Source organism: Prionailurus bengalensis, chromosome A1 (genome assembly GCF_016509475.1).
Source record: "Prionailurus bengalensis isolate Pbe53 chromosome A1, Fcat_Pben_1.1_paternal_pri, whole genome shotgun sequence".
Lineage (NCBI taxonomy): Eukaryota > Metazoa > Chordata > Mammalia > Carnivora > Felidae > Prionailurus > Prionailurus bengalensis.
In genome coordinates, this window is record NC_057343.1 from 23,246,375 (window position 1) to 23,271,330 (window position 24,956).

At 36.1% G+C, this 24,956-nt stretch overlaps 1 protein-coding gene across 1 annotated transcript in view; it reads left to right on the top strand.

Moving 5' to 3' along the window:
- SUCLA2 (succinate-CoA ligase ADP-forming subunit beta) overlaps positions 1-22,045 on the top strand; it is a 44,934-nt gene extending 22,889 nt beyond the window's left edge. The window contains exons 5-11 of the mRNA XM_043578780.1: positions 5,731-5,859; positions 8,569-8,707; positions 12,880-13,041; positions 13,137-13,279; positions 18,579-18,699; positions 19,156-19,244; positions 21,263-22,045. Coding sequence (XP_043434715.1) covers positions 5,731-5,859; positions 8,569-8,707; positions 12,880-13,041; positions 13,137-13,279; positions 18,579-18,699; positions 19,156-19,244; positions 21,263-21,337 — 858 coding nt within the window. The 3' untranslated portion in view covers positions 21,338-22,045. The remainder of the gene's footprint in view (positions 1-5,730; positions 5,860-8,568; positions 8,708-12,879; positions 13,042-13,136; positions 13,280-18,578; positions 18,700-19,155; positions 19,245-21,262) is intronic.
- The last annotated feature ends 2,911 nt before the right edge of the window (positions 22,046-24,956 follow it).

A 24,956-nucleotide genomic window follows, 5' to 3' on the forward strand; every position in this document is an offset into this window, starting at 1 on the left:
TTAAAGATTTGGAAAATTCTCAGCCTGCCTAAACTCCAAAAACTAAGAAAGCTATTTGGAAAAGAATATGAAGGATGTGGCTGAAAAACCATTTGATAAGGAGATTAGTATGAGTATGAACCATGAACTGTGAGAAATAAATGCCTGTTGTTTAAATCACCCAGTTTACTGTACTTTGTTATGCTACCATAAGCTGATGAAGATCTGCATCTTCTCTGAAGAAATGTCTATTCAAGTCCTTTGCACATTTTTAAATTGGATTGTTTGGGTTTTAGTTATTGAATTGTGGTTCTTTATATATCCTGAATATTAATCTCTTATCGTGCATATGGATTGCAGATATTCTCCCGCTCTGTAGGTTGCTTTTTCACTCTCTTGATTGTTTCTTTTACAGTGTTGAAGTTTTGAGTTTGATTTAGTCCAGTTTGTCTCTTTCTGCTTTTATTGCTTGTGATTTGATGTCTTATCCAAGAAATTATTGCCAAATCTAATGTCATGAAGTCTTCCCCCTGTTTTCTTCTAGGAGTTTTGCTGTTTTAGATCTTCCATTTTGGTCTTTAATCCATTTTGAGTTAATTTTTGTTTATAGTGTAAAGTAAGGATCATCTTCATTAATTTGCACATGGATATTCAATTTCTCCAACACCATTGTTGAAGAGACTATCCTTTCCCCATTGTGTAGCTGTGGCACATTTGTCAGAGACCGTTTGACTATATATGAGGATTTATTTCTGTGTTTTCTGTTTCATTGGTTTATATGTCTGTCTTTATGCCAGAACCATACTGTTTTGATTACTATAGCTTTGTTATGTGTTTGAAACTGGGAATTATGAGGCTCCAGCTTTGTTTTTCTTTTTCAAGATTATTTTGGTTATTCAGGATCCTCAGAGAGTTCATATGAATTTTAAGTTTCTTTCTTTTTTTTTTTCTATTTTTTCAAACAAGGGACAATGGAAAAATACCGTATTGGGAGAAAGTGCTAGTAGGGATTGCATTTAATCTGTAGATTGCCATGGGTAGTATTGGACATTTTAATAATATTAAGTCTTCCAGTCAGTGTCTTTCTGTTTATTGTGTCCTGTTTAGTTTCATTCAGCACTGTGATACAGTTTTCCTTGTACAAGTCTTTTATCTTTCTGATTAAATTTATCCTATTTTATTCTTTTTGATGCTATTGTAAATGGGATCATTTTCTTTAAAAAAAAATTTTTTTTAACGTTTATTTATTATTATTTTTTTTAAAATTTTTTTTTTTCAACGTTTATTTATTTTTGGGACAGAGAGAGACAGAGCATGAACGGGGGAGGGGCAGAGAGAGAGGGAGACACAGAATCGGAAACAGGCTCCAGGCTCTGAGCCATCAGCCCAGAGCCCGACGCGGGGCTCGAACTCCCGGACCGCGAGATCATGACCTGGCTGAAGTTGGACGCTTAGCCGACTGCGCCACCCAGGCGCCCCTAACGTTTATTTATTATTAAGAGACAGAGCATGAGCATGTGAGGGGCAGAGAGAGGGGGAGGCACAGAATCTGAAGCAGGCTCCATGCCCTGAGCTGTCAGCACGGAGCCCGACACAGGGCTCGAACTCACAAACTGTGAGATCATGACCTGGGCCGAAGTTGGATGCCTAACTAACTGAGCCACCTAGGAGCCCCGGGATCGTTTTCTTAATTTCCTTTTCAGATTGTTCATTGTTAGTGTATAGAAATGCAAGATATATTTGTATGTTGATTTTGTATCCTGTGACTTTGCTGATTTCATTTATTAGTTCTTAAACAGTTTTTTGGAGGTTCTTTAGAGTTTCTATATCCAAGACCACATTGTAAACAGAGGTAATTTTACTTCTTCCTTCCCTGTTTGGATACCTTTTATTTCTTTTTCTTGCCTGATTGCTCTGGCCAGGACTTCCAAATATCATAGTGAATAAAGTGACAAGAATGAGCATCTTTGCCTTTCTCCTGATCTTAGAAGGCAGCTTTCAGTTGTTTGCCATTGAGTATGTTGGTTGTGGGTTGTTTATATATGGCCTTTATTATGTTGAGGTAATTCTTTGTATTCCTAGTTTGTTGAGTGTTTTTATAAAAGGATGTTGATGTTTTTGAAATGATTTTTCTGCATCAGTGGAGATGATCATGTAGTTTTTGAACTTGATTCTGTTAATGTGGTGAATTATTTTGATTTCTATAGGTTGAAACATCATTGCTTTCCAGGAATAAATCCCATTTGCTCATGATATATAATCCTGTCAGTGTGTTACTGAAATCGGTTACTAGTGTTTTGTTGAGAGTTTTTGCATCAATATTCATCAGGGATGTTGGTTAGTAGTTTTCTTGTGGTATCTTTGTCTGGTTTTGGTATCAATGCTGACCTCGCTGAATGGGTTTGGAAGTGTTCCTCCCTCTTTAATTTTTTGGAAAAGTTTGAGAAGGATTGCTATTAGTTCTTTAAATATTTGGTGAAATTCTTTAGTGAGGTCATTTGGTACTGGGCTTTTCTTTGTTGGGAAGTTTTTAATTACTCATTTAATCTCCTTGTAATATATCCAGATTTTTTTTTTCTTCAGTACTCATTTTTGGTCTATTTTATATGTCTAGGAATTTATCCATTTCTTCTAGGTTATCCAATTGGTTGGCATGTAATTATTCATAGTAGTCTCTTATCCTTTTTGTTTCTGTGGCATCCATTTGTAATATCTTCTTTTTCACTTCTAATTTTTGTTACTGTGTTTTTTCTTTTCTTAGTTTACCTAAGGGTTTGTAAATTTTGTTGATCTCTTCAACAAACCAGATTTTAGTTTTATTAGTTATTTCTGTTCTATTTTATTTATTTCTGCTCTAATCTTTATTATTTCTCTCTTTCTGCTAACTTCGGGTTTAGTTTGTTCTTTTTCTAGTTCCTTGAGTTATTAAAAAAAATCCATGAGCTGGCTGCTTTTCCCCAATTTGTGAGAGCTATGTTGGCTTCTTTCTTCAGTGTTATATGTTCTGTGGTGGTGCCCTAACTGCTGAGCTCTCGCAGGCAATTACAATATGCTTTTCCCTGTCAGTTTTCTAAGTTAGGTAAGACAGAAATCAGTTCCTTCAATAGTCCCCTGAAAAGCAAGAATGTTGGATGCATATTCGACTTTCCCTTTTCCTTCCCAAGGGAGAAGCACAGCATTGGGCTATTTCTCTTGATCTTAAGCTGTGTCAATCAATGTAGGGGAGGGGCTGACTTGGATGAAATGAAATGGCTTTTTTTTTTTTTTTTTTTTTTTTTACCTGTTTCATTGCAGTTGAACCTAAGGTACTACAGTTTCCTAACTGGTTTCTGGCACATTCCCATAAAGAGATTTACTCTCCTAAAAAGGAATAAAAAATTCAGATCATATAATATTAAGTTAGTGTTTCTGTGGGAGAACGAGTCTAGGGCTTCCTGTTCTACCATCTTGGTGAATCTGATGTCCACAGTTTTTTGGGGGTGCTTTAGTAAATAGGTATGGTGGATTAAATCACTGACCACTTTGTTGAGCTTAAACTCCAGGACCCCTTTCCTTCCAGAAGGTTGGGCTGATATCATGTGGCTCAAAGCTCCAAACCTCTAAATCACATTGTTTGCCTTTCTGTCCTTTGCATGCCTTCTGCCTTCCTGAGTCATCTCCTTTGTATTAACTTGGGCCTACCATGAGTCACCTCATTAGCATAAATTCTAAGTTGTACTGGCTGGTTTAAAGGTGCTTTTCAGACATTGGGGATAAAGGCCAGCCAAATTCTTTATTACACATGCATATTGAAATCTAATCACATAATGTAAAATTTAAAGGGTGCGAAGATGTACAAGGAAATATCAGTCTTCCACCCACCCCTGTTTCTCAGCCCCCCAGTTTTTCTCCATGGAGGCTGGTACTATTTTTTAAATCATTTTTTTTCACCTAAGTAACAGTTAATTCCCATAAAAAGTAGTAGGTTTTTCCCCCCTTTGGCTATTGCTTATTTTGAGGATTTGAAGGACTGTTTTGTTCTCCAAACAGTAATGAATACATTTATGTGAATGAATCCTTTACTTTAAATCTTGAAATGAGTTTGTTACTGAAACACACTAGTTCCTGGGATAGAAAAGTGAAAATAATCTTTTGCTTTTGTTTTTTTCCCCATGAAAGTCATGCTTTCTTTTCTCCTGGATTAAGAATACTATGTTCATTGTAAAAAAATTTGAGGGGGGAGAATAGTGACACATAGGGTAACAAAAGTCTTACCATTTAATGTTTTCCCATCTTTTTTTGCAGTTTGTGTGATTACTGAGTGGTTGCACATTTAAACATACTTTATGTTAAAAAACTTCACATAGTTTTGGAAAACAGTATGCAGGTTCCTCAAAAAACTAAAAATAGAACTACCCTACGATCTAGCAATTGCACTACTAGGCATTTATCCATGGGATACAGGTGTGCTGTTTTGAAGGGACACATGCACCCCCATTTATAGCAGCACTATCAACAATAGCCAAAGTTTGTAAAGAGCCCAAATGTCCTTCGATGGATGAATGGATAAGGAAGATGTGGTATATATATACAATGGAGTATTACTTGGCAATCAAAAAGAATGAAATCATGCCATTTGCAACTGCATGGATGGAACTGGAGGGTATTACGCTAAGTGAAATTAGAGAAAGACAAAAATCATATGACTTCACTCATACGAGGACTTTTCAGATACAAAACAGATGAACATAAAGGAAGGGAAACAAATATATAAAAACAGGGAGGGGAACAAAACAGAAGAGACTCATAAATATGGAGAACAAACTGAGGGTTACTGGAGGGGTTGTGTGTGGGGGGGGATGGGCTAAATGGGTAAGGGGACACTAAGGAATCTACTCCTGAAATCATTGTTGCACTACATGCTAACTAATTTGGATGTAAATTTTTAAAAATAAAAAATAAAATAAAAAAAATAAAAATAAAAAAGATTTACATAAAACCTCTAAAAATGTAAATCTACTAGGAAAAAAAAAACTCACACAGTTGAGAATAGAATCTAGAGTTTTATATCATTTTTTCCTGTATAACACTACTGAGATCATTTTCCTATACCTTAAATAATCTTCAGTAATATAGTTTTACCATTTCCTTGTTTTTGCATGTTTCCAGTTTTGTGCATAAATTAACAAATCTATTAGATTATTTTGCTTTAAGGTTTTTTTCTTGATTGATTTTAAGAGACTTAAAAGTTAATTATTTATTATTTTTATCTTATATCATTCATGATCATAGTCATAACTATTGTTTCAAGTAATTTTTACTGACTTGCAGTAGGGCTAGAGCTTACAAAATTGACTTTTATTTATTAGACTTTTTAAAAATATCAGTATCTTTTTAAATGATTTTTAAAAATGTCCTTTAAACAATAGTTGTCCTTCAGTTCTTAGGAAAAATTTGTAGGTTATATTTTATATGTACATATTTATATTAACTTAATTTGGTATAAGTTTTGTGTATATTTTTAATCTTTTTGTCTCACAGGTGAGCTCTTGTCTTCCTCTACTTTTTCGCTTCTTTTCCATTATTTCAGTTGAACATTTATAAAGGGGTACTGTGCAGGAGATGTAAGGATAAATTCTCAAGGAAATTTAAAGATAGGAGTGGGGAGTGATAGATACATAAATCTGATAGTGTGCATAAATAGGCTTTAAAATTTTATTGATGGGTCCAAAAATAAAATCTAGATGTTTTGGCTGTTTCCCCTCTTGCTAGGGTCCTGTATTAATAGGAAGTTCTCAAGGTGGTGTCAACATTGAAGATGTTGCTGCTGAGACTCCTGAGGCCATAGTTAAAGAACCTATTGATATTGTAGAAGGCATTAAAAAGGAACAAGCTGTCCGGGTATGTTGTATTCTGAAGAATTTCTACCTAGCTTTATTGGATAATTGTAATACTTAAAAAAAGAAAGAGAATTAACTTTGTATAAGTTAAGTGATTGACAAAACTTTTTTAAAAAACTTTTTTAGTGTCAATGCATGTTAATATCTTGTTTGAAATTGAAGCCTTTAAAGTATCTACAGTAGGGGTGCCTGGATGTCTCAGTCGGTTAAGCATCCAACTTCTGCTCAGGTCATGATCTCACAGTTTGTGAGTTCAAGCCCCGCATCAGGCTCTGTGCTGACAGTTCAGAGCCTGGAGCCTGCTTCAGATTTTGTGTCTCCCTCTCTCTCTCTGCCCCTCCCCCACTCATGCTCTGTCTCTCAAAAATAAAGAAATGTTAAAAAAATTTTTTAGAAGTATCTACAATATTTTGCTTATTTTAATACTTTAAAAGGCAAGGATTATTTTAATTAGCCCCTATACCATTGTCATACCTAGTAAAATTAATAATTCTTTATAATCATTACCTACCCATTCATTCAAATTCCCTTGTCTTAAGTTTTTCATTTTTTTTTCTTTTATAATTTGTATATAATTTCTCAGGCTAATTATCCTCTACTTACTGGTATTCGACTTTTTGCAAAAATCATATTCACCCTTAAAGAATTTAAGATTTGTATGAGAATTATAATTTGTATGAGTTGGGATCCATATAAGGTCTTTCATTGCTATTGGTTATTGTCTCATAGGTCTTTTTCTAATTTATAGGTTTTCTTTCCCTCACTCTCTTCATCCTTCTTTCGTTTGTTGAAGCAACTGGGGTGATTATGGTTTATTGTTTATCATAGCCTGGATTTTACATACCCATGGTAGCATTTAATGTGTTCCAATCTCCCCTTTGTTTCCTGTAAATTGTATGGAATGGTAGGGACACTGTCTTATATATTCCTATAATCTGATATTTTTTTGGAGGGAAGTGGTTGATGGATACTTTTGAGAATCTGATGAAAGCTATGGGCTTTTAGTGTCTGCACATAAACAATAATTTTTGCCTATACTTTAGTCTTCTGTACTGTCCTTTTTTGTGTGCTTCTTCCCCACTTTCTGTCCACCACCTTCTCCAAAAAAAAAAACACCAAAAAAAACCCCCAAAAAACCCAACCGTGAAGCTTAAAACCATAGCCTGTGAGAGTTGACTGGTAAGGTTGGAATACTGCTATTAAATTGTTTAGTTTGGATATGAAAAATAAGTGACCCATCTTAAAAGAAAAGTTTGAATGTTAAAGTTTGAATGAAATTAATGTGTATTAGTGGGAAACTCTGTCAAAATAAGCTTTATGATATTGAAGTACAGTAGAGCAAGAATTTTTGACTAGCACAGAAGTTTAAAGGAGATAGTGAAATTACCTTGGTAAAGTCATTGAAGCAAGATAATGGTATAAAGGTTTAAAGGGGACAGAGAGAGACTTGATTCATTCATGTGAGAATGATGACTGGACAGTTAAATTTAGATGAGAAAGAATACTTGATTTCGAATAACACTTGAAGGAATAATCTACTCAGGTTATAGCTTTTTGAGTGAAGAGCAGAAATGCTACCTAGCACAGTGTTTGGCAAATTAATGTCTTTCTGGGTTGATCAGAATTCTGTTGCAATTCTCAAATATTTAGATCTAAAATGGTAGATTATAACCTAGTGAAAATCTTTCTTAATGAAATAATATTTAATTATTTCTCATTTATTTCATATTATTCTCTATATGAAATAAGTCTTAATTGAAAATGCCATTTTTTTTTTGGCTGATTATCCTCTTTACTTACTGGTATTTGACTTTTTGCAAAAATCATATTCACCCTTAAAGAATTTAAGATTTTCTGTAATTAAAATTTAAATGTATTGCAGCCTTAGATAGTAGTTAGAAAAGAGGAAAACCTCCTTCATAGTGTTCTTGACCAATTGCAGCAGTTAGAATAAATATATAGACATGTAGCTTCTATATCAGTGGTTCAGAATTGCTTATGGAACTTCAAAAATTATGAAAGGCTTGGTCCACTGTAGGACTTGTAAACCAGAACTTCTAGTTTGGAACTTTGGTATGTGTATTTTTTAAAAAGCTCTTCAGGTATATATCTAGTTAGGAATCTCTGCTCAAGACTATACACCCCTCTATTAGAATAGAAGCTTAAGTAACTGTATCTTTTGGGCCTGTCTTATATTAGATACTCAGTAGATTTCTGAATGAATGCAGTTATACTGGTTTGACTGAAAGTGTCCTAATTGCTTGGTAGACACTGTTCATAAATTACTTAAAAGGTAAAATCAAGTGATTTAATACTTTTGCCGTCATTTGGACCATTGGGATTGTCAGTCCACCTTTTATATGTCTTTTAATAAAATATAAGCCTCTTTCAGTTTAGGTTTGCCATAAGGCTTAGAGGCAATATGAAGGCAATGGAATAAACACTGGAACTGGAGTCTAGTCAGGACTTAACTTCTCTGAATCTTTCTCATTTGTAAAATGGCCATACTACTTGTCTTGTGGGAATTTTGAATAAAAAGTTTTATTGAACCATTTAGTAGTAGTGGCTGCTATTCCAGTCATTCATGTTTGACTACAAACAATTCATACTTATTATTTCAGTGATAAGCTAGAAGGTTTTCATTTACAGTAACTTAATGTTGATTGGACATACGCAACATACATATAATAAAGAGACAAATTGATTTCAGCTTGCACAGAAGATGGGATTTCCACCTAATATTGTGGACTCTGCAGCAGAAAATATGATCAAGCTTTACAACCTTTTCCTGAAATATGATGCAACTATGGTAGAAATAAATCCAATGGTAGAGGATTCGGATGGAGCCGGTAAGGGATCTTTTCCTTTTTATCAAACACTGATTCTGTATTTATCCACCAATTATATGCTTCAGTAAGGAAGTTGAACTCATAAGGAAGTGAACTCTTTCCTATGTAGAAACTTATTTTATAATAAATTGAATGTGAACAAATATGAAGGATAAATACCTATTAAAACAAACACTTAAAATGTATATTTATGTACACACAGGGAGGTTAAAGCTGCACTGTCCAGTATGGGGGCTACCAGCCACACGTGGCAATTAAAATTTATTAGAATATTCCTCAGTCGAACTAGTCACATTGCAACTGCTCAGTAGCCACATGTAGTTACCTTATCAGATAGCACACATACCGAATATTGCCATCATTGCAGGAAGTTCTTTTGGGCAGTGCTGATGAGAGTAATTAGTGTGGTAGTGAGTAAATGGCAGTAGTTTTGAGGAACTAGCCCTCTTAGTCTCCCACAAGTTCCAGACTTTAGAGTTGTCATGGGTCTTTATTATACAAAGGGTAGAGTCCGGTACTTGCTTCCTTTTAATATTTCTATCCAACAGAGAAGTAAGATTAGCTTGTCACTCTGACACCTTTTCTTTTGCATGTATTTAAAGGAAAATCAGGGGCGTCTGGGTGGCGCAGTCGGTTAAGCGTCCGACTTCAGCCAGGTCACGATCTTGCGGTCTGTGAGTTCGAGCCTCGCGTCAGGCTCTGGGCTGATGGCTCAGAGCCTGGAGCCTGTTTCCGATTCTGTGTCTCCCTCTCTCTCTGCCCCTCCCCCGTTCATGCTCTGTCTCTCTCTGTCCCAAAAATAAATAAACGTTGAAAAAAAAAATTAAAAAAAAAAATAAAGGAAAATCAGATTCTGAATGATCACACCTTCCATGTATAGCCATTTTAAAAATATAAGTTGCATTATTGTAGCCTAAATTTTTCTTGATACTTTATATTAACTGTATTACTTGATTTTGTTTCAAGTCACTTTGGATATTTTAATCTCCTAAGCATTTGTAGATCATCTTTTACTTGTATACTTTTAATTAGGTACATTCTTTATTATAGAAATGGATTTTTAGTTGGTCATTTATATGATTGTGTAAAGAAGAATGAGTAAATTCTCTTGTGATCATAGAGGTCATTTATAAAACTAAAAAATTTTTTTATAAAGAGTAAAGGCTGATGCACATTTTCAAAATGAAATGTTCAGTGAAGGAGAATTATTTGTATAAAAGTTTTTTTGTTTTGTTTTGCTTCTGTAATAATAACATTGAAAGCAAGACTCCTGAATTACTTTCAGCTGTGAAATTCTACAGCCATATTCTGTTGGTGAGGGAATGTCTTTGTTCTCTTAAAAACTAATTTTGTTCCCTTTGTATTTTAGTTTATCTTTTCTTTGTATGCATTTCTATATATTTTGAAGGAGTTTTTTTTTTTTTTTTTTTCCTTTTCTGATTAAGGGCATTGTATTTACAGAAAATTTGCAAAGTACCAAGAAACATAGGTAGGTTGGAAAAACTTCCTATAACCTCATTACCTACCATCGTTTTTTTTTTTTTTTCCTTAAAGTTTATTTATTATTTATTTTGGGAGTGAGAGGTAGAGAAAGCAGGGAGGGACAGAGAGAGAGGGAGAGAAAATCCCAAGTAGGCTCCACACTGTCAGCACAGAGCCTGACATAGGGCTTGATCTCACGAACCGTGAAATTTATGGCCTGAGCCGGGGTCAAGACTTGGATACTTAGCTGACTGAGCCACCCAGATCCCCCCCCACCCCGCCACAAACATCCTTTTTAATATTTTAGTTCATTTCAGCCTGTTCTGTAATTGGGATCATATTGTCTATTCAGTTTATATCTTTCCCTTTTTAAACTTAAGACTACATGATAAAATTTTTGATGTTAAATATTTTTCAGTTTTTAAAGGCTTGTATATTATTTGTATATTATTTGTCTTTGCAGCCTTGATTAGCTTTTGCATAGATTCTTAGAAGTAGAATTTTGGGATTGAAGAGTAATGATATTTTAACATGTTTGATTATTGGGCCAGGATAATAACATTTTGAGATGTATTTTGCCAGATTGTTGTCTGGAAAAGTTGTTCTAACTTACAGAGTGTCCATTTCAATGCCTACTTGTGCCAGAAGTGGCTGTTATCTTGGTTTTAAACTCTGTCAAACTGCTAATCAGGACATGGTATCTTATTTTTCAATTCTTTGATTATTTGTGATGTTGAGAATTTTTCATGTTTATCGGACATACATTTTCCTCAGTAGACTGCAAAGTTTCTGTTGATGTCCTTTGGCAGCTGTGTTAGTTCCCAGTGGTTGCTGTAACAAATTACTACAAACTGGACATAGAAATCTAGGTTGATATGTCTTTTTTTGTCCTTTCAAATACTTTCTCCTGCCCCATTCTTCTTTCTACTTCAGTATTACATGTTAGATAACATGATACTGTTTAACAGGTCACTTCCCCCCCCCCCTCCCCCGATTGGATAACTTCTGTTTATCTATCTTAAAGTCCATTGACCCATCTCTAATAAATATGTTGTTAAGCCCACCCAGTGAATTTATCATTTTAGGTGTTGTGCTTTTTAGTTTTAGATTTTTTTTTTTATAGTTTTATTTGCTACTGAGGTACCTATCTAGTCCTTTATTATGGCCATATTTTTCTTTAAATCCTTAAGCATATTTATTTATTTACTTATTTATTTATTAATATATGAAATTTATTGTCAAATTGGTTTCCATACAGCACCCAGTGCTCATCCCAAAAGGTGCCCTCCTCAATACCCATCACCCACCCTCTCCTCCCTCCCACCCCCCATCAACCCTCAGTTTGTTCTCAGTTTTTAACAGTCTCTTATGCTTTGGCTCTCTCCCACTCTAACCTCTTTTTTTTTTTAAATCCTTCAGCATATTTAAAATAACTTTCACAGTCCTCTGATTTTAAATCTGGATCGTGTTGGGTTTGGTTTTTCTTGTCTCCTTTTTCTCTTTACCATTGGTCACATTGTCCTATTTTTCTTTCATGGATACAGTAATTTTTAGTTGCATACTGGACATTTTGTAAAATATGGTGTAGAGACGAAATTCTTTTATTTTCCTCTGGAAGAATGTTGATTTTTATTGTTATTTGTAGTTAACTTAGCAGGACTTGAAACTTTGTCTCATGTTGGGCAGGCCTCTGGGCTGAAACCGATCACTTCTTTCAGCCTTTTATCAAGTACAGCAAGGAGAATGTTGCAGTTATATTGGGGTGAGGAAGGGATAAAGCACTGAAAGGTGAAGTTGGGAGAATTGACCTTCATATGAGTCATTTTGGTAGAGTGCTGGAAGTAAAACCTGATTAGAATGGGTTTAAGGGAGGATTGCAGGAGAAAAATTTGTACAATGAGTTTAGGCAAAGGGGCTGGCAGATGTAAATATTTTAGGTTTTGTAGGCCACGAATGGTGCTTTTCTTCATATTTTTGTTCTTCTCCTTCTTTCTTTTCCCTTCTTTGTTCTTCACAACCCATTAAAAATATGTAAAAATGTGAAACCCATTCTTTGCTTACAGGCAATACCAAATAGGCATAGGCCATATCTGGGCCATGGGCCATATTGTTTTTTTGCTGACCCTTGGTTTAAACAGACAATTTGTTCAAGGACTTTTGCTGTACATGAAGTGAAGGGTAAGGGGGAAGAGGTTGCAAAATATATTTTTCTTTCTTTTTTAAGGTGGGAAAAATAACAGCATTTTTGCAAGTTGTTGGGATTTAGCCAGTAGGTAAAGGGGGGGGGGGCACTTTATAATGCAGGAAAGGTAGAATTGCCAGAACAATGTGTCTGAGTAAGTGAGAGGGAGTGGGGTCCAGGGTGCAAGTGACGGCGTTAGCCAGGTGCATGGATGGTTAATTTTTGGCAATTTTAAAACAAATTTTAAGTGTTTTTGAAGTGGACTTTTTTTTCTCTTTTATCTGTTATCATCTGCCTAGGGTGGGTGTGGAACTACTAACTTTGATGGGGCAGTTTTAATTCCCAAATATTCTTTTTTAATAAACAGTTTGAATGCATTGTGAACATAAATTGAAATACTTTCAATAAATAACAAAACCTAATTTTCCTCTAAACTAAGAACTATTATTGGTTAGTTTATTGTGTCTGTCTTGAAATTAAGATCACTTTCTTTTTCTTCCTTTCACAGTGCTGTGCATGGATGCAAAGATTAATTTTGATTCTAATTCAGCTTATCGTCAGAAGAAAATCTTTGACTTACAGGACTGGACCCAGGAAGACGAAAGGGACAAAGATGCAGCTAAGGCAGATCTGAACTACATTGGCCTTGATGGAAATATAGGCTGTCTAGGTACTGTGTGTTTTTATGTTAAAGTTGGATTGGCTGAGCTTAGTTTGTTTTCTCTGGGTCTGTTGCTTATACAAATCATTTTCCCCTCTTGATAGTAAATGGTGCTGGTTTGGCTATGGCCACAATGGATATAATAAAACTTCATGGAGGGACTCCAGCGAACTTTCTTGATGTTGGTGGTGGTGCTACAGTCCATCAAGTAACAGAAGCATTTAAGCTCATCACTTCAGATAAAAAGGTAAAATTCGAATGACGAGAAGTAACTTGATTAATTAGTAGATGTGGTCATTACAAGAGTATACCGTTATAATTCAAAAAGACATCACTAGTTTATAAAAAGCTCCTGAAATCAATGCAATAAAAGTTAACTAGAAAAAAAAGATAAAGATTCCCACTCTAATTTAGAAAACAAGATGAAGATATATTAGATGGTATTAGGTAATACTATAAATGGTAGTGATCTGGTGTAGAAGCCATTCCTGTGGAAAAATTCTGGAGATGCTAGTTGACCATAAAAGCCCAGAAATCTCAAAAATCTACAAAGCTACAAACAAGAAAATTAAAATTATTTTAAATTCTATTCACAGGTAATTTTTGTTACTATTGACTTGATCATTTTTTCTTGACTTGTTAATTCTTGTATATTTCACACGCATGCGCACGTGCACACACACACACACACACACACACACACAAAATTTCTCATACACACACTTCCTATTTTCCTTTCTCTCTCTTCCTGTTTGCATATATATTTTTATAGAAACAACTTTATTTGCATATATATTTTTATAGAAAAAACTTTATTAAGATATAATTCACATGCCATCAAGTTCACTCATTCATATATATCTTTCAAAATACATATTTTGAATTTTTTGGCTAACATATTTTGAGCCACTTTTTCCATTTACTATGGTGTGCTTGTAAAACACTCATTTTAATGTTTGCATAAATCTGTCGTATGTAGATATGCCATAAGTTAGAACTCTGATTTTATAAATGATTATCAGAACACAAGAGATGTGAAACATGATCCAAAAGATAGACATATTATCGATCATTTTTTAAAGAAGTATATCTACTATGTGACCAATGTGGGTTTTGTAAGACTTAATAGAAAAATAAGATAGTGGCTACCTTAGAACTAGTTTTACTGAATTTAGAACTGAGAATTCCTCATTGGTAAGGATAATTTCTTACTCTTTCCTTTTCCAGTGGCTGGAATAATGCTTAGTACACAGAGGTCATTGATAAATATTTATTATTGATGATGCTGACAATGTACATTTTACTTGTGATGTTAGACTCTAGAATTGTTTTTACCATTTAATTTACCATTCTTTGAGCCTATTTGCCATATTTAGTTTTGAGAATAATTGAGAATTATTTGCCATATTTAGTTTTACAAAAAGCATTGAACTAAAATGAGAAATAAAAGTGCTGTATTTCCCTTGTTTAATAACTGTTCAAAAAAGTAAACAAATCTTATTAGAACTATATTTCTTTAGCTTCTTTTGGCATAAACTCTAAAAAGCAGAGTATTACCTAATTATTTAACTGTTGAATACTTACTAACGTGAACTAAAATTCTAATTACTTTTCTAGGTATGGCTTTTAGGGCCTAGGGACAAGAATAAAGCATATGAAGACTTCCAGTGTTGTGGGCTGACAGGAAGGGCATTGGAGTTGGAAACAGGCCAGGAACCTAGGGAGACAATGTAGATAGCATTGAAGTAGCTGTATACTTACCATGTCTCTTTGTGTTGGACACTGTACTTGGCATTTGGGAATACATGGTTACTTTGCTCAAGGCATTTATAGTCTGACTGGGGTGATAAAGTGAGTGTAGTGCTGTGGAAGAACAGAAGACTGAGCCGGTAACTGGGAGAATCAGGGTGGCCTTCACTGAATGAATGATTCCTTGAGCTGTCTTGAGAAATTGAATGAGTTAGGCAAGAGGAAGAAAATACAAAGGTATGTAGAGTCCAAAGAAGACCACTGTGTTTATGGAATGGGAAGATGCTTATGCATAAGAATATAGCATTATTGGAATGAATGATTAATGTTGGCAATTGAGACCACACTGTAAAGATCTCTGTTATCTGTAGTTAGGGAATTTGGATTTTAACCCCCTTACCCTAGTCCATATATATCATATATATATCATATATATATATGTGTGTGTGTGCGTGTATGTATATATCTCCATCCCCTTCCTCTTTATTTATTAATTGTATATATGACTTAATATACATTTAATTATAATTATATAATTATTATATATTATATGTTATAGTTATATAATATATAATAATTATATTAAACATGTAATATTAATATATGTTTAAAAGAAAGTAACTCTGCTACTATAGGGTGAAATGGAGAGAAGAGAGGCACTGTCAGGAGAGATCAATTTGGTTGTTATACCTACTTGTTCAAAAATATTAAGAAGTCCTGGACAAAGGCAGTGTCAGTAAGAATAAAGCAAAGAAACCTGATTTAGAGGCATTTCTGAAATAGAATCATTAAATTCATTTTTCCCCCTTTTTGTGTTGGGAGGCCATGGAGAAGGGTTGGTTAGGTTAACTTTAAGACTCTTGGTTGGAGGGAATCATTGGGTGGTGATACCTTTTGTGCTGTCAGAGGCAAAGTAGAGAAATAGGTGTTTCTGAATGAATGTGTTAAGTTTGGGTTGTGGTGACTGTATCTAGCAGGCAGTGGTAAGGATACTATACTTCCTATAATGGTTGGATGTATATTTGACAGTCCTCAGCACTGTGAGAAAAGTTGAAGTGTTAGGAGTTGGTAACATGACCCATGTGAGTGAGATGAGGAAACCAAGAGTGGAACCTTCTCCCCTTCTCCTCCCCTCCCCACCCTCCCGCATGAAGGATTGAATAGAGAAGGAAGACCCAATAAAAGAGAAAAAAAGAAACCAACAGATAGTTGCTGATCAGGAGAAAGCGGTGACATCCAAGGGCAAGGTGGAGGGTTTTGAGAAGTAAGGGATGGGCAGTAGTGTCCATCTGTAGGAGTGATCAGGCAGAGTAAGGATTGAACTGATGATTGGGAACCCTAGCAAGAACAGTAGGGGAGAAGGGGGCAGAGACCAGGTTGTAATGGGTTGAACTGTGATCAGGAATTGAGGGAATGGAGACATCCAGGTGAGATTACGTTTTCAGGGTACTTTTTCTGAAGGCACAGAAGAACATAGTGTTAGCAGTTGAATGGAGGTGGGGTCGAGGAGAGCTATTTAGTGTGTGTTTATTTGCTTGTTTGTTTAGAAGACCAGGAAGATGAGCTGTTTCTAGCTGGAGAGAAGAGATTTGAGGATGAAGAAGAGAGTGAGTATAGTCAACAGAGTGAAGGCCTGGGGAGATACAACACAGTAATTAGGGGATGAGATTAGTTTTTAACTCTCTCCTTGAGGTGTCATTGGAGAAAGGAAGATCACATGTTAAAAATTAGAGTCCTAGGGGCGCCTGGGTGGCGCAGTCGGTTAAGCGTCCGACTTCAGCCAGGTCACGATCTCGCGGTCTGGGAGTTCGAGCCCCGCGTCAGGCTCTGGGCTGATGGCTCAGAGCCTGGAGCCTGCTTCCGATTCTGTGTCTCCCTCTCTCTCTGCCCCTCCCCCGTTCATGCTCTGTCTCTCTCTGTCCCAAGAATAAATAAACGTTGAAAAAAAATTTTTTTTTTTAAAAATTAGAGTCCTTGAAGTGGGATAGGAGACTTATGAGGGAAGTGAGATGTATGAGACAGACCACTAGAGAAAGGGTTGCTGATGAAGAGTCATGATTGTGCCGCCCTTCAGGTTATGCTAGTGTATCAGGGTTGTTGTTGTTGTTCTCATTTTTTGCTTTTCCTTGAAGTTGGAATGAGTAAACTGATTGGTTGAAATCATCCAATGGTGCACTCTTTGAAGGGATGGCAGAGGCATATTGGTCTTGACAGAGGTAGGGTATGGAGGAATTAAGCATACAGCTAACAGTATCATTGTACTGCTCAGCCACAGGTTCTGGGCTCGGTAGTGAAGAAAGTCAGATCTGCTGAGAGTCTGGGAATTAGAACAAGGTTCAGGGAGTAGAGGCCTTTAAGAGGAAAAGACTGGGTTTTGATGGAGTTAGAGATAATAGGCACAAGGAGAGGAGGTTAAGCAGAGTGTGATTTACATAGCTGATATTCTAGAAACATTCATTCTGGTCAAGTCAAGGATTTGGCTTTGGTGGTAATTAGTTGAAATGGACTGGAGGTAAAAGTGACATGATAGAGATCTAATAACTTTAAGTCCAGAGTGTTAGATGATGCTTGTGGTATGCATTGAAGCTATGCAGGATGAGGTGGGAGGGAGGGAGATAAGAGGGTGCCAAGGTCATTATGAATTCTAGTCTGTTTCTTCATTTCTTAAAGGTCTAGAAATAAGAGTGGTAAAGATAAGGAATGGATAGCATTGTTCAGTGTTTTTCAACCTTTTTAATGTCCTGTCATTCACAGAAGATGATATTTCAAAGGGGTATAGGCGATAAATAGAGAAGGTTGCTTATAGTCGGAGACCACTGGCCCAGAGGCAGTAGCTGTCCCAGAACCTTCCTAGCTGCCCAAAGGGTAGAGGGGAACAATATCTTGGTATGTCTGTAACCCATTTGTATCACTTGTAGCTCACTAGTGGGAAGCTCTGGTATAGGTGAATGAAGACTTTTTTTTTTTTTTTTCTAATGTTTTGAGAGAGAGAGAGAGAGAGAGAGAGAGAGAGAGCATGGGTGGGAGAGGGGTAGAGAGAGAGGGGACACGGGATCTGAAGCAGGCTCCATGCTGACAGCAGCGAGCCCGATGGGGGGCTTGAACTCATGAACTGTGAGATCGTGACCTCAGCTGAAACCAAGAGTCTGGCACTCAATCAACTGAGCCACCCAGGTATTCCTGAACTAAGACTCTTTAAGAAATAAAAAAGATTTGGGGGGAGGAAATGATCAAAGAACAGTGATTCAGACTTATCAGGGATGATGAAAGAATGCTGATCCAAACGGGCCTTGAGGTTTGGATGTGAAGTGTAGCCAGGAGTGGGTATTCAGGAGAAGTTGAGTGATTTTGAGGTTCTGCTTTGTGTGAGAAATTGGTTGAGTTGATGGGGATAAATGAAGAACGAATGATAGTCAGGTAGTGAACACTAAATTGGAGATCTTGCATGTGACATTATCTTAAATCATGATCTGGGGCAGTCTTGTTGGTGTGGTGTATGGCTATGCTTAATAGGAAACGAGTAAATGCAGTCTGGAAGTCTTTGTCATATGGGAGGAGGCTAGAGAATATGAGCCAGGCATTGAAATTACCCAGCTTGGGGAGAATAAGTTCTGGTGGGTGGTGGGCTGCATAAATTTTAGTGATGAGAGTACGGAGAGTATGATGGTTTGATCTGAAAATGTGACCATGGAATTAATTTGTATCCTAAGGCACAGACACTAGTATTTTCTTGGGAAGGAAGGATACCTACTCCTTGGTTTTTAAGTTTTAATCTACAAAAAGCATTTTATTCACAGGTACTGGCTATTCTGGTTAACATTTTTGGAGGAATCATGCGGTGTGATGTTATTGCACAGGGTATTGTTATGGCAGTAAAGGATTTGGAAATTAAAATACCAATTGTGGTACGGTTACAAGGTGAGTGTAAAAGATATCTTGCAGTTGTTCCTTGAACTCGAATTGTTTAAAAGTTCCTAATTCCAAGGAGTTCAGTTCATTTAAAATACAGTTTTCAAATAGCTATGTCTTTCAAATAAAAATGTTATGTAATAGGAATTTTTTTAAATGTGGGTTTAAAAAAAATTCTGACATTGGGGCAAAAATATTTATAGTTTTGCTTGGTATAATTTGGCACATAATTTATTCGTTGTGCTTTGTTTTGAATTCTGACTTTCCTGAGTTACCATTGACATGGTAAACCAAGATATTTCATGAGGTAACTCTGGACTTTTACAGTATTTTCTTTGGTTTTAGAAGCATTTATATTAAATAATGGAAGTACTCCTATGTTGAAATTTCATATTGTGACAGACATTTTAAATGATTTTGTGTAAATATTTAAAACATCTTTATATTTGCATAAATCATTTCCAGGTACAAGAGTTGATGATGCTAAGGCCCTGATAACAGACAGTGGACTTAAAATTCTTGCTTGTGATGACTTGGATGAAGCTGCTAAAATGGTAAGCAGGCTATGATAATCTAGGGACAGATTTGCAAAGTGCGTAAGATGGATGATAGGTGTAAGGGGTCCAGTGCTCCTAATATGCAGCTAAAACACTCATTATTAGCAATATTAGCCTGTTCATTTTAGAATCTAAGTTTTATTTATTTATTTATTTATTTATTTATTTATTTATTTATTTGACAGAGAGTGCGCACATATATGCACGTGGAAGGTGGGGGTGGGGAGGGGTAGAGGGAGCAGGAGAGAGAGAGTCTTAAACAGGCACCACGCTCAGCACTGAGCCTCAGTCAGCCCAGGGCTCAATCCCACAGCGCTGGTTCATGACCTGAGCTGAAGTCGAGTTGGATGCTTAACTGACTGAACCACCCAGGCACCCATAATTAATTTATTTTTAAAGGATTTTTTGTTTTATATAGATATTGCGTGGTTCTAAAGTCAAAACTATAAAACAAGGTATATTCAGAGAATCTAGCTTTTATACTCATTCCCTGTTTCTTCTTTCCCCACACATAACCACTTTTTAAAAGAGGTCTTTAGTTCATCCTTCCAATTTTTAAAATGATAAGCAAATAATGTGTGTGTATATGTGTGTGTGTGTGTATGTATCTGTGTGTGTTTATCTGTCTGTCTACATTTCTCACATTATTTGATGGTAATATGTATTTTACCTCACTTTTTTTTACTTAATAACCTATCTTGAAGCACACTCCATAGTAGACATAAAGGTGTTTTGAAAATGAGAACCTTTGATTCTTTCCTACCTTTGTTTGTGGACATTTTACGGAATACCCTGGAGCTATATGGTTTAATCAGCAATAGGCTTTTGAGATTTGCTAAGTTAGTATGTTACCATTTTGTAAAAATAATAAAGGTCTTTTGTCCTTCTTTGGGACATACTTTGGGAAAGTACTCACTGGTAAATAAAAATCAATTGCACTTTAGTGACACAGGGACTTACACTTAATCTTGAGTTTAAGATTTTGAGCAAAGAAATGGTAGACAGAAGGTGTTCCAGAAAGCTTTGTGGACATGGAAAGAAAGTAGAAGAATCAATAGAATCTTGATTAAATAGACCCCTGACAGATAAAAGTGAGCAGATGGTTTAATTTGTGACTAGTGTTTTTCTTCTGACTATGAGATTATGGAGGTTATAATAGTATAGATGATAATATGGTGATGATGATGATAGTAGCAGCTGCTGCCATTTATTGCTTTTTGTGCATGCAATGCTAAGCTTCCTCTACAGGTATTATCTCATTACAAATGTGGTTATATAATTTCTGGTTTTATAGATGCGGAAACAGAGGCTAAATAAATTATTCATCAAGATCACATCATACGTATTGGAATGGGATCTGAACCCAAGGGGCCTAACTTCAAAACCTTCTCTTTACTACTCTCTTGGGCAGGAGAGAAGCTGAATTTGTTGTTTGTTTTTTGACATGTTTATTTTGTGTAATGTTTTGTATGGTACCAGCTGGTTAGTCTTAGATTATGGAGACAACATTGCAATTCAGCTTGATGAAAAGTAAAATACTAACTAACTCCCTAAACCCAAGCTGCTATCCCAATATTGCAAGTTAAGGTGTGTACATATTATTTAAACAGATTTTTATTGAGATGTGCTTTGCACTGTGTGGCATCCAGCTAAGACAATTACAGTTTCTATCTTTAAAAGAGAAAAAAATTTAAGCAATAAAAAAAATTTCTATACATATATCACACATATATATTCAATTGGAATATGTATAAAATATATATACATCTTTAATCAGAATATATATAAAATCAGTAAGTATTGAACTGAGGCATGAGTTGTGAATAGTGTCAGATTTGACTATCCTTCAAGAGTGGCAAATGCTTGTAAGAGTGTGAAGTGATTTATAACAATGTCAGAATAGCCCAGATGTTTTAAATGAAAAAGACTTAATGTGCATTAATTTCACATTCATCAGTGGTTCTCATTTTATGGTTTCGTGAAGAGATAAAAGATGCTTTGTATTTTCCTTTCAGGTTGTAAAGCTCTCTGAAATAGTGACCTTAGCCAAGCAAGCCCAAGTGGACGTGAAATTTCAGTTGCCAATCTGATCCGAGAACCCAGAGGATGGCTGAAGGTTTTAAATGTGATATAATCGTTAAAAATACTGTGTTCTGTATTATTATTGTTCCTTTTCTCTTGATTGTGTGGAGATTGTAATTGCCAGCTCGGCACAAAAACTTTTAAAAGCATTTGCTCTGCATTTAATTCTCTGTTCAGAGTGGGCTCTTTGTGTAAAGAATGTGTAACGCAGTGATCTCTTTTTTTTGTTGCAACCTTCTTTTTTACTTCTATGGAATGTCACTTGCAGTATGCCAGTTTATTGTTAGATACAACATTCTTCATTGATAAGAGTCCTATGAATAAAATAAATATGAAGATAAAGCTTTATTCTTTAGCTCTAGAAATATATGTAATTTAGCCTCATTAGTAGAGCAATGTATTAAAACAATGTTTTATATAAGAAGTGTTTATCTTCAGAACCAAATACCTATCTAAATATATCAATTACTATTTATAAACAGAGCCTTCAAACACTCCCCAAAATATTCTTTTTAAGTATTTCAGTGAAGTAACTTGTTATTTGAACATTGTTTTAACCATTACAAAACACTGATTACTGTATGTTTTCATGATCCTGTGGTATTGATAAGAACCTGTAGGTTTATATCAAATAAAAGGTATATTCACTAAGGACTTGGCAGACAAAATTAATAATGTCAGTTTAAGTTAATAAAAATCTCTCAGTGTAACTCGGATTAATTTTTTTTTTTCTTTTTCCTTTTCTAAGTAAACACAGTAGACGGTGATGGGTTCATCATTGCACTAAACATCTCCAAGGAACTGATTTGTAGATCACGTACTGGGGCATGACATTACATATTATGGAGCTACCTACAAATATTTCCCTTGAATTCTGATATTTATGTGTGAATCATCTAGTACTTTCTTTAAAAAAAACACAAACATGTTTTCCTTTGTGTCCTTGTGTGTGTATGTATCAGGCTTTTGTTCATTGCCTAGAACAGTTGATATTTAACTGTTAACAGTGTTCATATCATGTGATTAACTGTGTAGATACCATGGAAGGAAAAATCAGTCCAGCAATGACTATGTAACCATACTGGTGAATATAAGGACTTCTACCTATTTTGATGTTCTTAATATGTGATCATTACACACACACACTATGAGAGACTGCATAGCATAGTGATTATGAGCACAGAATTTGAAAGCAGTCTGTCTGGTTTGAATCTTGGCTCCCTTACTTACTACCTATAAGACTTTGGACAAGTTTTTAAATTTCAGTGTATCTCAGTTTCCTTAGCTCCTTTCTCATCCTGACTAGAATTATTTAGTGGGGAAAGGGAGACATAGAGGACAATGGGTGGTGGAGGGGGAAGGAGAAAGGAGAAAAATTATATAAAGAGAATAGGTAACTATACATATATCATTATCTATTAGTCTTTCTTGCTCATATATTAAGAGACTAAATTAGAGCCATAAAACTATTGAAAGTTGTGATAAAGTTATAATTAAAAGTCCAAAACTTTGGCTTTTAATTAAAAAAAAAAATACTCCAAAGAATGCTAGCCAATGATGAGAAGAGATTGGCATTTTGTATTAGTTGGGGTCTAGTCAGGAATTTAAAACAATGCTTGGTATTTTGGAGAGGATATAACATAGGCTGTGGGTAATACTAGTGTTTCAGTTATCTAGACTTGCATGATAGATGGCCCTAAAATGTAGTGATTTTCAGACAACACTTACCTCATAGTTTCAGTGGGTCTGTGATTTGGAAGCAGTTTAGGTGGTTTTGCTGCCATAGTCATTTGAAGGCTTGACTAGGGTTAGAGGACCTACTTACAAGATGGCTCACTCACATGGCTGTTGGCCAAAGGCCTCAGTTTCTCCCCACGTGGGCCTGTTGACAAGGCTGCTTTAACATCCTTGTGACATGGCAGCTGGCTTCACCCAGAGCAAGTGATCCAAGTGAACAAGGGTTGGAAGCCACGATGCCTTTTGTGTTCTTTTTAAAAATTTTTTTATGTTTGTTTATTTTTGAGAGCAAGAGAGACAGAGCATGAGTAGGAGAGGGATAGAGAGAGAGGGAGATGCAGATTCCGAAGCAGGCTCCAGGCTCTGAGCTGTCAGCACAGAGCCTGATGCGGGGCTCCAGACGGGGAGATCATGACCTGAGCCAAAGTTGGCTGCTTAACCAACTGAGCCACCAAGGTGTCCCCCTTTTGTGTTCTCATTTCATTGTCACTTCTGCCACCCTCTTTGTTAGAAATGAGTCACCGAGTCCAGTCCACAAGAGGAGGGGAATTCAGCTCCATTCTTGAAGGGAGAAGTATCAAAGAGTTTATCAACATATTTTAAAACCATCACCACTTAACGCTGGGAACCTGAAAGAGCAGGTTGGTTGCTGAGTTAACTTGGAGCTAAGACTGAGGTAGTGAGGAGAATCTGGGAGCTGGGAAGGCTTCTGGCGCTTGCGGCCCTGATAAGGAGAGTGCCTTGGCTGGCATGGGGAAACCCTGCCTCAGTGGTGGTCCCAGGAGAACCACAGGAACGTTTATCAGGGAAGGCAAGGAATGAACTGTTTCTAGGATAGAGTGATCAACGGTGGCAAATACAGCCAAGAAGTCTGTGGAATTGAAACAGTATCTAGTGGAAACAGGATGTGACAGCTTGGTAAGAATGACTGCAGTGTAACGGTGTGGAGGATGTGGGAGTTGAAACAACTGCCTGGTAGCTACTTGGACACCCTCCCACTGCTTCCCCGAAGCGTCATTTCACCCTTGAATATTCTTTTTACAGGCTTGATACTTCCATCCCTACAGCCTTACCTGCTTCGCGTGAAAAAAAAGCCTACTTTAACATGTGAATTCTTTCTGTTACAGTTGAGTAAATCCATATAAACGACTACTTTCTACAAAGAATATAACCAATTTTGACTATGATATCAGCCTTACAGCAGAACCTAGGATACCAAGCCTGATAGATATTCATACTTTGCAGCAGATGGGATTTTAGAAATCCACACATTAAGGGGGGGGGAGGGGGACATGTTACAATGAAAACAAAGGGAAGGAGGGAAGAAAGAAAAAGAAAAAGGAAGGCAGGCAAACAGTACAACCCCAACAACCTTAGCAGGACATTGAAGTTTTTAATTTTTAAAAAATATTTTGGTGAGTTGTTTCTGCCTGGCTAAGAATTTTATTTAAAAGTTTTTAAAAATGTTTATTTATTTTTGAGAGAGAGATACAGAACATGAGCAGGGGAGGGGCAGAGAGAGAGGGAAACACAGGCTGTGAGCTGTCAGCACAGAGTCCAATGTGGGGCTCAAACTCCTAAGCCTTCGAGCTGTAAGATCATGACCTGAGCCGAAGTTGGCCGCTTAACTGACTGAACCACCCAGGCACTCAGAAAGAATTCTGCTTAAAGAAATGTTAAGAGCATGGGCGTAAATGTTAGCAGGCTAGGGGGCAAGTGTACTGTAATTACTATCATGCTCTTTTGTCCTGTTGAAACACAAGGAAGCGGGTGAGATAAGACCTGTGGAAAAATCAGTTACCAGATTTGTGTGATTTATTGGGTGGTAGTAGAAAATCTAAAGATTTAGAGGTCTGCACTGTAAAATGAGGAAAGAACAAAAGGTTGGTA